The sequence below is a fragment of the Drosophila albomicans genome, chromosome 4, assembly GCF_009650485.2.
Source record: "Drosophila albomicans strain 15112-1751.03 chromosome 4, ASM965048v2, whole genome shotgun sequence".
Classification (NCBI taxonomy): Eukaryota; Metazoa; Arthropoda; class Insecta; order Diptera; family Drosophilidae; genus Drosophila; species Drosophila albomicans.
This window is the reverse complement of record NC_047630.2, coordinates 1,371,183-1,387,992: the sequence shown is the minus strand read 5'-3', so window position 1 is coordinate 1,387,992 and position 16,810 is coordinate 1,371,183. Positions and strand designations below refer to the sequence as shown.

The 16,810-nt window shown below is 34.5% G+C and overlaps 1 protein-coding gene across 4 annotated transcripts; it reads left to right on the top strand.

Moving 5' to 3' along the window:
• Positions 1-4,153: 4,153 nt before the first annotated feature.
• LOC117573219 (host cell factor) lies at positions 4,154-15,269 on the top strand. Of its 4 annotated transcripts, none has more exons than XM_034256239.2 (13): positions 4,154-4,279; positions 4,501-4,960; positions 5,841-6,150; positions 6,208-6,419; positions 6,717-6,905; positions 6,965-7,110; positions 7,469-8,491; positions 9,028-10,320; positions 10,381-10,600; positions 12,050-12,222; positions 12,286-12,519; positions 14,476-14,836; positions 14,891-15,269. In XM_034256239.2, exons 2-13 carry the CDS (start codon positions 4,606-4,608, stop codon positions 15,031-15,033), a joined length of 4,659 nt encoding a protein of 1,552 aa, XP_034112130.1. In that variant the 5' UTR covers positions 4,154-4,279; positions 4,501-4,605; the 3' UTR covers positions 15,034-15,269. The 4 variants fall into 4 exon arrangements, with proteins under 4 accessions (XP_034112130.1, XP_034112127.1, XP_034112128.1 ...); XM_034256236.2 differs by having other exon boundaries at positions 6,965-7,116; XM_034256237.2 differs by lacking the exon at positions 4,154-4,279 and having other exon boundaries at positions 4,493-4,960; positions 6,965-7,116.
• The last annotated feature ends 1,541 nt before the right edge of the window (positions 15,270-16,810 follow it).

The following is a 16,810-nucleotide window of genomic DNA, read 5'->3' as shown; positions in this document are numbered from 1 at the left end:
ACTGACACAAAAATATCGATTAATGCATTCACCGAGTAAATCGATGTTTATTTTTTTTTATTATAGCCTATTTCCACCGCACCCAAACCTCGGTTTTCTTCGGTTTTTTTTCCATTCAGGCCGAATGTTTCGTTCGCCCCATGTAAAAACCTATAAGAAAAATGTCGGTTTTTCTACGTTCGCGGACGACGTAGAAATAGCTAACGCATTTTTTGGGTAATTATGCGATATTTTATCGATATGACAACGAAAAAGAGCTCACCACTAAACAAACAGCTGACATTTAAGTGCGCCAAGGTATGAAAATAGAAAAATAAAAATTTTATTTTGCTTATTAAAGCAAATTTTTCATATTTTACATGAGCCAAAACACTCGAAGGCCGTCAATATCGTGGAGTGGCATACACGACGCTATGTTGTTCGAGTTATGGGAGGAGAAATGTAGTGTCTTTTATGGCCAATCCACGGAGGCGCTCCACAAGGATGCTAAACTCCTCCCTATTAATTTGAAAAGTATCTTCAAAAAAAAAATTTACTGTTTCCAAGAATATCGCGCTCCCAAAAACACCCATGCCGTTGCTAAAAAGTAAATATATTCATGTAAATATTACATTGCTGCCAGCAATTTACTTACATAGGCCCAAACTGATGGAGATTTCTTTACTATTGGCAATGCTTCCTCCACATCGTTAAAATCCTCATAAAAATCTTGCAATTTAAGAAAATTTTCCATTTTAGAAATGCGCGTGCTGTTTTTTGAATTGTTCGCCAACTCGTGTTTACATTTGAACAGCTGACATTTCAGAGCGGCCATATTGAGAAATTTACTGTCGCCCATATTTTTCGGTTCGTGCCAATTTAAACCCCGAAACGGGACTTTGACAAAAGTAAAAAAAAACTGAGTGAAGTGGAAATAGGCTATAAATTACGAAATAAATTAGAATTTAAGGCACAAAATAACATAATGTATTGCAAGGAATTAATTGATTGTAAAGACCTTCACTGTGTTTGGTCTCCAAAAGACATTCTTAAAAATGAACTAAAATAGTTTAAAATTTTATTTATTATTGTTTAAGTGAAAGTTATGTTTTTGTTTTCTTTATATTTGAAAAGTATAATTGATTAAATGAAAGTAATGTTTTTGTTTTCTTTTATATATTATATACTATATACTATACCATAATTTGAAGAAAAAAATGAAATATGAAATAATAAAAGAACATTTAAAAAAAAAACGGTAGCAAAATATAGTATTAAGAAATACCGAAAAAAATTTGTGGTAAATTTTTGCTAAAGTTGGTACATTTTTTCAAAATTTTTGTAAAAAAATATTTTTTTTGGAATGCAACCGTGCTTGCGAACCATCAGCAGAGCCAACGCAGTCCTTGTGTAGGCGCCACTTAACTGCAAACAAGCAATTGTTGTTGTCTTCAACTTCGAGACTTTCGTCGCGGCAAAACAAAATTGACGTGCGCTAGCTGCTTGTCAGCGAGGCAACTGGACGTTGCAAAACTTCATACGCATACACATACTAATATAGGCGGGCATGTAAATACATACACACATCCATAGAATAGAAAGCACAGCGCAACGAAATACGCTCGTGCTCATCGTTTCGCATTCGGTCTGCGACTGAAATGAGCAGTGGTGTCATTTTTTTCGGAGCAAAAAAAGCTGGATCAACTAAAAACAAGTAAAAAGCTACAGTCGAGTGTACTCGACTGTGAGATACCCGCTACCCATCTTGAATAAAAGCAATATATTTTGCGGTATTATTCTCAAAATATACCAAATATACTGCAATAATACTAAAAATATACCAAATGGTATATGTGGTATATCGATATAGTACCGCGTTCAAAATATACCATAGACGGCTCAATATACCTACCTACACCCTAGTAAGTAGGCATTTTGTCCATACAAAAGAATTCCTTTAATAACTTCGACAATTTTCATCTGATCGCAACTAAATTTTTAGGAATCATAACTACTATAGTTATTATTATATATATCGCAACTCTAGCCTTAAAATTACGCTTGTTATTCGATTTTTGATTTGCGGGGGGGCGGAAGTGGGCGTGGCAAAAATTTGAAACAAACTTGATCTGCGTGCAAACATAACAAATGCTGTCGAAAAAAAATTGTAGCTCTATCTCTTATAGTCTCTGAGATCTAGGTGTTCATACGGACAGACGGACATGGCTAGATCGTCTCGGCTGTTGACGCTGATCAAGAATATATATACTTTATAGGGCCGGAGATGCCTCCTTCTACCTGTTATATACATTTCCTGCCGGCACAAAGTTATAATACCCTTCTACCCTATAAAAAGTTAAAAAAAAAAGCGGAATAACAGAGAAAAAAGTTAGGAAAAAATCTAATTTTATAAAGATATGTGCTGTATGTTTTTCATTAATAAATCCCCAGTTCAATACTTAACATAAAATATATGGGTAATTCTGATTCAACTGAAACAATATTAAAAATAAATGAAGATTATTCTGAAAGCTTTGGATTAGCACTAATGTTTTTAGAGCTAAGATTGATTTTGGGAACTTGTTCTGTTTTACGATAAAATATAAAAATTCGTTCATTTTTTGATTTGCGTACGAATTTGTTAATTTTTGGCAATTATCAGAAAAGAAAACTAAACAGAAAAAAATTGCAAAACCATTCGTAGCTTGTAGACTTCCTGTGGCATCGTCAATTTGTTTTAGTGCAAGCGGATTTCACAATGTTAGTTATGTAAGACGCTCCAATTTAGGTGCAAACTTTTGAGGGAACTTATTCGAAACAAGTAAATATCGATACTTTGTCGATGGAAATACATTTATAACATTTCAGTCGTTAAATTCAATTTAAGTATCACTAAAATTTGTGTAAAAGTAAACTAAAAAAAATCTGCTTGAATTTGCTCAAAGAACCAGAATTGGTTCGCCAGGAAACTCTTGGCGGAAGCATAAAATAAAACAGGTCGAGCTGCTTTGATATTTATTCGCGACTATATATATTAAATGTTAGATCATATAATTGTAGTGCAGATGTTAATGTTAATGCACTTCTAAGGTATCGATGCTTATCTATATTCATATGCATATATTGATATTTTTAACACATACTTTTACAACTTGGATGCTTTTATTTTTATTTTAAATTTCATATATAGTTTTGCGAAATCAGAATATAAATTAAAGCTATTTCTCTTTACCAAAAAAATCCCGTCGTACTTCGATCCATATCTATTTATTTTTCTTAATTGCTGACGATTCTACTCATAACAGCGTGCGACGCCACCTATCGATAGCGCAGTCGATAGTATTTGGGCCACTCTCGAAAATGGCTCCTGCTATCGATTGTGGGTCGATAGTGCCCAACCAACGATAGTGCCTCTAATATAGAACAGCTGATTTTAAATCCACATACATTCTGATTGTGTTATTTGAAAATGTCGGTAAATTTTTAATTTTTGTTTCGAAAATGTTGAACGAATTTTAGTTTTTCTCTTATATTTAAAATTCTGACGATTGTTAATTTTTTTGTTTTTTTTTTTTCATTTTCAATATTTGTCCGATTTTTAATATAAATTTTTGCCGATTCTAAAGATTTTTTTTTTTTGCGAAGTTGTTTTTATTTTAAAAATGTTGATCGATTTTTAATTCTTTCAATATTCATAATTTTACTGATTATTATAATTTTTAGTTTAAAATATTTGTTCGATTTTGAATTCCTTCAATATTGAAATTTTACGATTTTTATAATTCTTTCGGTTTGAAAATGTTGACCGAATTTTATTGTCTTAATATTTAAATAAATTTTTAAAATTTTGTAATTCCAAAATTTGGCTTAATTTTTAAATTGTTCTATATTATTTTGCCGATTCATACATTTTATTTATTTTAAAAACGGTTTTCAATTAAAAAACCTTTTTATATTTTAAGTTATTTGCTCGGTTATCTATTTTTAAAATACTTAAATTGTTGCCGATATATTTCATTCTTAAAATAAATGTTTATTTGAAAACCGGCCTAAAATATGAAAAGAAACAATGTTCGTACATCCGATATTTTTGTTAGATTTTTGATACTAAAGTGCGGAGCTATCTTGCCAGAGATCAATAAATTGCAAACGAACCAGGTTGGTTCGTTCCGTTAAACCAGTTTTATATGTGTGAGTCGTAGTCGTTTTCTTCGGCTTTTTTGGCACATTGTATTTAATCTAGGAAATACATTTATTGACTTAAATTGTTATTGTGAAACAAAATAAAGTTAATAAATTGGTAAGAGCGAAGTAGTTCCCAAGGTACTTTGTGTTGTTCGCATACTACTTTACTACAAAAGTAAATATGTAGATTTTGTACAGCGTCCATTTCGTAGCATTGCCAGGTCAACATGAATTTGTTAGCATCCATGTATAAATACAGTGCGTGACGAAAGTTATGGTTCATAAATACATATCTTGCATTTAAAAAAAAAAACTAACCTATTTAGAGAATTACAGGGAAAATATGCATTCATGCGTCGCTTCGTGGGCACTAAATATTATATGATTGATTTGAAAAAATAAGAAAACTAATAACACAAACGAAAAACAATCGAAATAACAATGGAATCCCCGCAATTTGCCGGATCAAGCAGTTCGTCAATTGGAGCAGTCGGACTAGTGACTGAAGAACTTAACGCGGAACAAATTGTTCCGGCACCTAACTGCCTGACTCGAAGTGACAAGTTGGATGTGGGCGGAGGATATCATCCTACTACCGAGTGTCTAGGAAGTTGTACTGGTACTCAGTCCTCAATAAACAGTCAGTCGGGTTTTAAATGGAAGCGCGTCCTTAATCCAACCGGACCACAACCACGCCCACGTCATGGACACCGTGCAATTAATATCAAGGAATTGATGGTGGTTTTCGGCGGTGGTAATGAGGGAATTGTTGATGAACTTCACGTTTACAATACAGGTAACCATTACTTACGTTAAATATATACAATAGGTTTCAGATAAAAGCCTAATTGTATTGGTTAGACAGATTTTGAAAAGCCTAGTCATTTTAAATTTATAGTGACGCTTAAATAGGAAATATAATTTTTTGTTTATGAAAAAAAAGTATTACACACTTAATGGAAAATCTTTGGAAATCGGATTGCTTGCCAACCAGAATGTAGTACAAACAGTGTAAATACAAGTAAGAAAGCGACAGTCGAGTATGCTCGACTGTAAAATATCCGTTACCCATTGAGAATAAAAGCAAAACAGTGCGGTTAAAATACTATAAATATGCCCTATGCAACAGTCAAAATAGAGTGCAAAGTACATAGACCCGATTGTCAGCCAAGGCAAGTAAGGACCCCATTGCAGTAGTTTTTGCCCACAATTCTGCAAAAATTCTAAAATTTTTATGTGATCGCGATCAAATTTTCAGGAATCCTTCGCTCTAGCTTGGAAATTAAGCTTGTTATTCTATTTTGTCCATTTGCGAGGGCCTCTGTGCAAACATATATCTGTTTACTGCAGGCACAAAGTTATAATACCCTTCTATCCTATGGGTAGTGGATATAATAAATATATATGATTTTACGAGAATTTAGCGAAATAAATAAAGATCAATTTATAAGAACAAAGTCGTAGAGACTAAAATACGAGCTGTGCTAATATTAAAAGTATAGCGATAGCCAAAGGCTTTAATATACCAAATAATAATAATTAAAAGAAGGGAGTGCTAGCTGCTAAGGCCATCGACTCGATAGTTAACTTATATGTTGCTTAATATGTTTTTGATATTCTATGTAGAAGAAATACATATTAATAATGGAAATCTATGCTTCGATTTATCTTTTCAGTCAGCAATCAATGGTATGTTCCGGTGTTAAAAGGCGATGTACCAAATGGCTGTGCAGCTTATGGATTTGTTGTTGAAGGAACGCGCATGTTTGTTTTTGGTGGTATGATTGAATATGGCAAGTACTCGAATGAGCTCTATGAGCTGCAGGCAACAAAGTGGGAATGGCGTAAAATGTATCCAGAATCGCCAGATAATGGTTTGCCTCCATGTCCACGCTTGGGTCACAGTTTTACGATGGTAGGTGAGAAGATTTTTCTCTTTGGCGGCTTGGCAAACGAATCAGACGATCCCAAAAATAATATTCCCAAGTAAGCAGATATTCTCGTTGTATGTGGACATATAATTTCCATAATTTGTGTATGCAGATATCTGAATGATTTATATATATTGGATACGCGAGGAGTGCACAGTCACAATGGCAAGTGGATTATTCCAAAAACTTTTGGAGACAGTCCTCCACCACGCGAGTCACACACTGGCATCTCTTTTATCAGCAAAGATTCAAAAAAATTACGCTTGCTTGTGTACGGCGGAATGAGTGGCTGTCGTTTAGGCGACTTGTGGCTATTAGACACAGGTAACTAATTTAAATTGCTACTGAATTTAAAGAATTTTTACAATAGTAATGTGCAATCTGAAGATTGACTTAGCAAGTGAAAAATCGAGACATCGATAAGAATACTATATGTACTTCAATTTTCAATTAAAATATTAAATTGTAGTAATACTAAGAGTTATTGTTTTTTTAATGTGATGCTTCTTGGTGCTATGATACAATTTTCAACTGATTCGATTTCCATATATCGAATCTAAAAAAAAACAATAATTGACATCTGACAATACAATTTTATGTTCAAATTTCATTGCAATTTAGATTCAATGACTTGGGAAAAGCCAAGAACCAGAGGACAGGCTCCATTGCCACGCTCATTGCATAGTTCAACAATGATCGCCAACAAAATGTATGTATTCGGTGGTTGGGTGCCGTTGGTCATAAATGATACAAAAGCAACTACTGAAAGAGAATGGAAATGCACAAACACATTGGCTGTGCTTGATTTGGGTACGAATTTTAAATAATATTAAAAAATGTTGATATTACGTATATATCTAAATATGCAGACACAATGACTTGGGAGAACGTCACTTTGGACACTGTTGAAGAAAATGTACCAAGGGCACGCGCTGGCCATTGCGCTGTCGGCATTCAAAGTCGTTTGTATGTGTGGTCAGGTCGCGATGGTTATCGGAAAGCATGGAACAACCAGGTTAGGGTGAGATAATTTTGACCTTAAATATTTATTTATTATTTGTACTCTTTTATATGCTTATAAGAGAAAACAAATAAAATTTAAAGCCTAATCATATAATCTGCAATATTAAGATTACCTGTGTTTCGTTATAACATACATCATTTTTTGCATTATATTTTCTACTGTATTGGACGAACACTTTCCGTGGCCTTATTCTGGCAAATGACTTGGCGGGACAAATTCCCGAAGAACAATATTATTATAGACAACATTCATTCAGAATAAGACATCTAAAATAGGTCGTCAACGCGTACAATTTAATTTTTATTACGTGTTACTAAAAACAACTATGAACTACTACTTTTCGATTTAGGTATGTTGTAAAGATCTTTGGTACCTGGAGGTGACAAAGCCACTGTATGCTGTTAAAGTGGCATTGGTACGTGCGTCGACGCATGCTTTGGAACTATCTTGGACAGCCACTACCTTTGCGGCGGCATATATGCTACAAATCCAAAAGATTGAGCAATCGCAGGGTGCTGGCACAAAGCAATCCGGTCAGAGTCAAAATCAAAGTCTAATATCAGCAAGCAGTGCAGCGACTGCCATTTCTACAGCCGTCGCATCCGTATCTGATGATCAAGAAAGTGAGCCATCCGCATCAGTTGGCAAATCCACAATAGGCCAATCGAATGGTTCTAACCCTGATCTTATCGATCCAACTGTGAAGACATCAATTGCATCAGTGTCGTCGGTTTTAATAACAAATGTTCAGCCACAAATATCGATAATAAGCAGCAGTGGCGCTGCATCAGGTACGGCAGCCACTGCGAATTCACTGCAAAAATTTATGACCGGCTCAACAAAGATCCCAACAAGCATAGCGTCTTTGCCAACGACAACTACTGACACGTCGCACTTGAGTGGGGCACGAGCTGTGACAAGTACCAATGCTAGCAGTAGCATTGTACTTACTACACAACAGCCGTCAACTGGCACTGGCACACTGCGAATTGTACCTGGCGGTGTAACTTCAACTACCGGTCAAGGATTACGGATGGCTACTACGAGCAGCAACAGCGGTCCAACGACAACCGCAACTTTGAAAACTTCACAGCCCAGTGCCACAGTGCAACTATCATCATCGTCATTATCAACGACCACGGCAGCTCCAACGATATCAACCTCGTCTGCCACACTGGGCGGGAAACAATATTTTATACAGAAGCCTCTGACATTGGCGCCAAATGTTCAATTACAATTTGTAAAGACAAGTAGCGGTGGTATGGCCGTACAGACGCTGCCTAAGGTTAATTTTAATATAACCAAAGGTCACGCTAGCCATGCTCAAGCTATATCTCTTTGCAATCAGCCTACGGCCTCTACACAAATCCAGGTAAATACAGCAGATTAACAATTTATACATATATAGCAAACCGTAAATGATGGTAAAACTAGACCACATTTCAAAATTTTATTTTGAAACAAAGCTGGTTTTTTGTACACATCAGCTTAAAATTAACTAAATTCTATTATGCGATAAAATGGTGCCAACGGGAAATGTTTTATGGGTAACGAGCAGAAACAAGCATCTCCTACCCCAATAAGTTATAAATATTCTTCATCAACTTTCTAATAAGTATGTAAGAAAATAGTTCCCGGCAGCAGTAGGTTTATTATTCCATATTCAATTTCATATTGTTTTTTTTTTTTTTTTTTTATTTGAAAAATGTGATGTAGAAAGCAATTAAAGCTCATATTTTTAAACCACTTCAAACAGTGTATCTTATGCGAATATTGCAGCCTCATAAAGTTCCCCGTTTGATCTGTAACAGTGTATACGTACGACAGTAAGACTAAATTTTTTTAGAATTATATATATAGATATCCGAAAACATTGGTAAATACTAAAGAGATTGATTTTCATTTCAGATCGCATCTACTAACAGCAGTATGCAACCGAAAACGATTATGGCAACTGGAGCTGCAGTATCATCAGTAGCAAGTGCAACACCCTCAACATCAGCACTGGGTCATCAAGCTCTATTACATCAGCAACAGAATCAGCAAAAGTCCATTGTTGCTGGCAATGTACTTAAATTGGTTTCGCCTCATACTGTTGCCGGTGGCAAGCTAATTATGAAAAATTCGAATATTCTGCAAATGGGAAAAGTGACATCCAATATGATGAGCGGGAAACCAGCTTTTGTAATCACAAATAAACAAGGAGCTCCTATCGGCAATCAGCAAATTATAATTGTTACCACTGGGTCAAGTATACGCACAGTGCCTGGTACCGCTGTGATGACCAGTGCTGGCAGCAGCTCCAGCTCTATCTCCAGTCATGGCACAAGCATTGTCAGCTTTGTTGGTTCCACAGGTAGCACATCGACTGCAACTACTATTCCACGTACCGTCTTATCAAGCCCTAGTAATGTGAAAATGGTGCGGAGTATAGCTGGTGGTGGAACTACTGCAACTACAGGTGGACGACCCATAACATTGACATTGCCAACATCAACAGCAGCAGTTGCCAATAAGCCTCAATTGACCACACATAAATTGCAACAAAAAACGGCTGTTTACATTGGAGGCAAGCCTGTGACTGTAATGAGTACAAATAACGCTGGCATAGGGATTACATCCTCACCAGTTGGTGTCGGCACCGGCTCCAATAAATTGGTAATGTTACCTGGTGCAGCGGCTGCTGCTGCTGCACGAAAAGGATTTGTCAATATTTACAATGCTAGTGCATCGAGCAGCGTTGGTCAACGTGCCTTAACGTTGGCTACCACAACGAAAAGTGCTGCCACATCGGCTCCAGTTGTGAAATCAACTTTTAACATTCAATTAGCAGAGAAAAATAATGGAGGAGCTGCTGATACTTTGGCTGAATCTGCTTATATTGATGCCGATCCAATGGATGATATTATTGAGCAACTCGATGGCGCCGGGGATTTAAATATAAAATCAAAAAAAGATACTGACAATTTTGATAATGGAAACGACAGGGATGATGACATGGATAATGATTCCGCGATAGCATCGTCAACATCGGCAGCGGCTGGCTTAATTAATAGTGGTATTGCCACGACAAATGAAGATACTGGAATCGACGCCACTGCTGATAAAAACATCAAACCGGAAATTGTTGATGATGTATCTGATGTAAGTAGCACAACAGATGCCCGCAAATTGAATAGCATCGATGATATCATTGGAAATGTAAGTGGAGCATTTTAATTTGATTGAAAACTGATATTACCATTCATATACATATTTTAGTCGAAGGCAATAGGAACTACAACAAATGTCTTAGAGTTCAACAAGCCGACTGCTTCTGAGACTGAGGCGGCCAATATTTTAACTACAATCAAGTCTGGAGATGTTATAAGCGCTGGTGTTAGTGGTCTATTCAAAGACCCGACAATATCCACTACATGCGAGACCGATGCTAATCAAATTCCTCCTGTTGAAATTTCTGTTCAAAGACAGCCATCAAATGGTAAGTTATACATACAATAAATATTATTAGCATATACATACATTAGAAAATGTGAGTCCTGTTTCAAGTTCATATTAGCCCATTGTAGTACACGTAAATTTCGATAAAGGTGCTATTCTTTCCACAACAAAAATGTCACAATTAAATTCTATTTATTTCCAACACATTTCTAAGCGATAAACAATTGGCAATCAGACTTACGCTGAGAAAAATAGTCTGTGGAGCTCATTTGAAAAATTACATATTTTCAAAACCATCGTATCACAGTGGATACGATAGAGGCCAAAAATAAAACAAGTAAGAAAGCTACAGTCGAGTGTACTCGACTGTGAGATACCCGCTACCCATTTTAAATTAAATAAATCTATTTTGCGGTATTATTTTCAAAATATATCGAAAAGACTACAAAAATATTCAAAATATACCGAATGGTATATTTGGTATATCGATATAGTACAACATTCAAAATATACCATAGACGGCACAATATACCAGATTGTCAGCCAAAGCAACTAAGACCCCTAGTAACTAGGCGTTTTTGCTCATACAAAAGTATTTCTTTAATAACTTCTACAATTTTTATATAATCGCAATCAAATTTTCAGAAATCATAAACACTATAGTTTTTATTGTATACACCAAAAAATTCGCAGCTCTAGCTTTAAAACAAGTAAGAAAGCTACAGTCGAGTGTACTCGACTGTGAGATACCCGCTACCCATTTTGAATAAATGAAATATATTTTGCGGTGTTTTTTCAAAACATGCCGAATAAGTATACTGCAAAAATACTAAAAATATACCAAATGGTATATGTGGTATATCGATGTAGTACCGCATTCAAAATATACTATAGATGGCACAATATACCAGATTGCCAGCTAAAGCAACTAAGTAGGCGATTTTGCACATAACAAAAGTATTTCTTTAATAACTTCGACAGTTTTTATCTGATCGCAACCAAATTTGTAGGAATCATAACTACTACAGTAATTACTGTAACCCAACTCTAGCTTGAAAATTACGCTTGTTATTCGATTTTTGTTGATTTGCGGGGGCGGAAGTGGGCGTGGTAAAATTTGAAACAAACTTGATCTGCGTACAAACATAGATGCTGTCGACAAAAAATTATAGCTGTATCTCTTATAATCTCTGAGATCCAGTGTTTCATACGGACATGGCTAGATCGTCTCGGCTGTTGATGCTGATCAATAATATATATACTTTATGGGGGTCGGAGATGCCTCCTTCTACCTGTTACATACATTTCCTGCCGGCACAAAGTTATAATACCCTTCTACCCTATGGGTAGCGGCTATAAAACGATATCCTGTATTGGGTTTTCTTTTCAATGTACTTTTATTTTGTAGGCATCCATCTGGTTTATTACATTTTAATAAATTTACAAATAATAATAATAATAATAATAATTTTATTTCTATTGATTGCAGTGGATGATTCACATTTGGAAGCCTTAGCGTCTGCAGCAGTTCTGCAAGCGGCCACAGCTTCGGTTAACTTAATTCAGACACCAAAAAGTTTGCTCTATGGCGGAACTATTAATCAGCTCAGCAGTATCAACCATAAATCGAATGACAACCAAAAAACATCTAATGATAATAATGTAAGCGATTATGAAAGTACATTTATGATCCCTAATTTTTAACATTTACTCGTTATTCTTAAGATGTCAATTGACGAAAGTGATAAATGGAACACCGTCGGCATATTTAAAGATCTATCGCACACTGTTACAAGCTATATCGATTACAAGTACTTCTCCAGCTCTTTGCTTGATAACTTTGATGCGGAAAATATACCGGATTTAACAGAATATCCGCGCATCAGTTTGGATCCAGGTACAGCGTATCGGTTTCGCCTTGCGGCACTTAATTCATGTGGTCGCGGTGAATGGGGAGAGGTTTGTATTCAATCCAATTAATGAAATTATTAACACCTGCAATCTATAAGGATATCATAATTTTGAACTTTAGTACACAAAATAATATATATCTATATTAGAGGTCGGCACATCTCTGCCTCGGCCAGAGAGTCAAAAATTTATATCTAGATTTGCTCTGCACAACTAAACAAAAACACAATTCCGCTGAGAACAAGTAAGCAAGTTACAGTCGAGTGTGCTCCACTGTGAGATACCCTCTACCCATTTTGAATAAAAGCAAAATATTGCGGTATTTTTCTCAAAATATACCAAAAATACTACAATTATACCAAATTGTATAATATACCATAGATGGCACATTATACCAGATTGTCAGCCAAGGGAACTAAGACCCCTAATAAGTAGGCGTTTTTTGCCATACATTTCTTTAATACCTTCCACAATTTTTATCTGATCGCCACCATAAATCACAATTACTATAGTTGTTATTGTATTTACTAAAATTCGCAGCTCTAGCTTTAAAATTACTCTTGTAATTCGATTTTTGTTGATTTGCAGGGGCGGAAGTGGGCGTGGCAAAATTTGAAACAGACTTGATCTGCGTACAAACATAAATGCTGTCGAAAAAAGTTATAGCTGTATAGGATAATCTCTGAGATCCAGTGTTTCATACGGACAGACGAACATGGCTAGATCGTCTCGGCTGTTGATGCTGATCAATATATATACTTTATGGGTTAGGAGATGCCTCCTTCTACCTGTTACATACATTTCGTGCCGACACAAAGTTATAATACCCTTCTGCCCTTTGGGTAGCGGGTATAAAAATGTTGGAAAAATGGAGTATAAAATGTAAATTTTCAGGAAAAGATAAGTCTCTTTGGTCTATGATGCCATATCTTTTCGAACTTGAGGTGCGCTGATTGTAAACACGATAGATATTATAATTTCTGTCGGCATTCAAAATATAAATATATTATTTAACATACATATATATATATAATATACAATTTAAGAATCGCGTATAACCATTATTTGCATATCTATTAATCGGGAGCTATAAATGATTTAGTTTAAGGGTAACTATTGTAGGGTTTTTAAAAAAAATTCAATAGTTTAAATACTCGAAACACAGTTTTTATACCTCCTACCCATAGGGTAAAAAGTTTGTGCCTCCATGAAATGTATGTAACAGGCAGAAATAGTCGTTTCCGTTGCTATAAGGTATACATATTCTTGATCAGCGTCAACTGCAGAGTCTTATTGTAAAAAAGTTAATAAAAGTTGTAAAAGTTTTGGTTGATAATCTTTAATAATTTGTACTCTATAGTAGTATACTTTGATGACATAGTAGTATGTCTATAGACCAATTATACAATTCGGTATATTTTAATATTTGTTGGGTTCATGAATTTGGTATAATGGTATTTGGAATTTGGTATTTTTAAGAATTAAAAATGGGTAGCCGGTATCTCACCGTCGAATGATGTGCCTTCTGCTTTCTTACATTTTGTTGTACATTTTGTCTGTTACGTTTCAGTGACTAAGACGTTTTTACGTGTTTTGCTTTTATTCAAAATGGGTATAGGTTAGGACAGTCAAGAACACAGACCAACAAGTGAGGGTTTAAAAATTTTCATCGGAACTTTTAATACAGAATTGATAATTGTTCGTGTGTTTTCGTCTGATTGTTGTTTTTATTTAAAATATGAATATACGCACAGAGAATAATTGTCGTATGCTTGCAGCTCTTTTCTAAAATATATTGAATTAATTACTTTGTAGATATATTTTTAAAGGCATTTGCTATCGATTTAATAAGAAACAAAAATCTTTATCTATTCGGTAGTTCTATATTTTCCATTAAAAATAGAAATACTATTACAATAGTACATTTTAAATCGTTATTTAAAATATGTATAATATTTAAAATTTGTAGTTGAAAACTAAGACAATATTTTAAACATTTTTTAGATATCCAGCTTCAAGACGTGCTTACCCGGTTTCCCTGGTGCCCCGTCGGCCATAAAGATATCGAAAGATGTTAAGGAGGGAGCACACTTGACCTGGGAGCCGCCACCAGCACAAAAGACCAAGGAAATTATTGAGTATTCAGTCTATCTGGCTGTTAAGCCTACTACTAAAGAGAAAGTCGTTTCACCTCAGCTGGCATTTGTTCGTGTGTACGTTGGCGCTGCTAATCAATGCACCGTGCCGAATGCGTCACTGTCGAATGCCCATGTCGATTGCTCGAACAAGCCGGCGATTATTTTTCGTATTGCTGCACGTAATCAGAAGGGGTACGGGCCAGCGACCCAAGTGAGGTGGCTGCAAGGTAAATATTAATATACATGTACATATAACAAATAAATATTGATATATACAACAGACCCAACATCAACAAAACTCCAAGGCGCTGCCAATACGAACAACTTAAAGCGAACACAAGAGAAATTAGCAGCATCCTCAGCAAGTCCTTTTAGCTCGCCACAAAAGCGTGCTCGTGGACCTGGTATGCAAACCACCGATTAATAGTCTATGTTACTGGCATACATTGTACAGAGCGATCGTTGGTAACATTCTATTTAGCTCCACTAGCAACTTATAATTTTACAATATGCTTTCAGTAGTAAGAGGTATAGGTTGCATTCACTTTAATTAAGCACATCTACAAAATAGCTCATAAGTCGGAAATACAGCCGAAAGTAAAAAGTCGCAAAGTAATATGATGCAAATAAAACACTTTTATGAATAAATGAAACTCTTAACTGGTCTGCCTTTTTTGTGTTTTACAGCTATCAAATATAACAATAATGATTCTATAAAATATATATTAGGTGAGGTGAAAAATTATGTATAATTTTTAATAGTCCAACTTGCAACAAGAAGAAAAAATTTGAAAACGTAGTGAAAGTTTTAAAAAATTTCAACAGCTTATCATAACTCCTCAAACTGGTTTAAACCAAGCCGTAATTGTAAAAAAAATCTTGTATTTATTTGTTTATGACATTTATGTATGTCAAAAGTCAAAATAGTAATAGAACTTTGGGAAGCTCGTCAAAATGACTTATTGAAAAATTAAATTATCTTAGGGATTAAATTTAAATAAATAAGAGTAGATAGGTCTCTACAGCAATGTATTTATTTTGTATGTGTTTTTGACGATTAAAAAAAAAATGGTATGAAATCTGTACTTGAGTTAGGTATGGCAACACCGTGAGCACTATGGCTTCCTCATCGCTTGTTATTAAAGAACTATGATAATTTAGAAATAGTGAAATTTCAGCTGCTTAATATCGATTAACCTGGACAAACCCATAGCCCAGCAATTTTTCATATATACTCAATAAATATTATGTACACCAATCGCAAAAAGCAAAAAACATTGACTCATTGATTCAGAATATATATTTATACTTATATGTATATATATATAACATATATACATATGTATTCAGAATATATATGTATACCTAATTAATATGGTCAAAATTATCTCATTGCCTGCGCATTTCGATTTTAATATACGCAATAGACTTTATTTTAAATTGAAATGTTTAAAAAATGTCTAAAAATAATTACCGTTAGTTATATCAAATCAACCGTAAAGATGTCCAAAAATTCAAAATTAAATGGCCAACAACAACCATAATTGATAAAAATCTGTTATTCGGGTGTGTCGATACTCAAAATAAAAGTATTTATGGTGAACCCTCTGAATTATCTAAACGCTTATTCACGCCATTAATTTAATACAATTGCTGAAGTTGTCAAATAGCTTTTATTTGACCAGAAATTAAATAAAAGGAAATACACTTATAAATGGGCGACCGCTGAAAGTGACATATTGCTCGATAAAGATATTAAATTGAAATTTGAAATAATTTGATATTAAACACTACTTAGAGACGTTAATTACATTTCGTCCTTTTTGAAGATGACCCAAATGAGCTGCCTAAGTTTTGCAATAAAACAACAAAATATATATATATATATATCATTTTAATTAATTAATTACATGATATACGTACAAGTTTATATACATGTGTGTATTTGTGAAATCTATCTTTTCCAACTAAATTTACTTTTTACACAGGATTTCAAAATATTAAGCAACATATTGTGCATAAGACTAGATTTTTTATGTTACTTCACAAGTCATTTAATATACTTACGTATAGTATTTATTGTTTTAGCATCAATTTTATAAAAAGAAGTTTCCTGAAGTCCTTATAAATGTTTGTAAATGTACTATAAACTTCTGTAACTTCAAAATAATGATCCACAATCAAAATTGTCAATATGCGTG

Excerpts from the sequence above, each read along its gene's own strand:
- LOC117573219 (XM_034256236.2), top strand. The coding sequence starts at position 4,606 with ATGGAATCCCCGCAATTTGCCGGATCAAGCAGTTCGTCAATTGGAGCA. Across the intron at positions 10,321-10,380 it reads TCGATGATATCATTGGAAAT|TCGAAGGCAATAGGAACTAC; the intron begins GTAAGTGGAGCA and ends TACATATTTTAG. Across the intron at positions 12,520-14,475 it reads GTCGCGGTGAATGGGGAGAG|ATATCCAGCTTCAAGACGTG; the intron begins GTTTGTATTCAA and ends AACATTTTTTAG.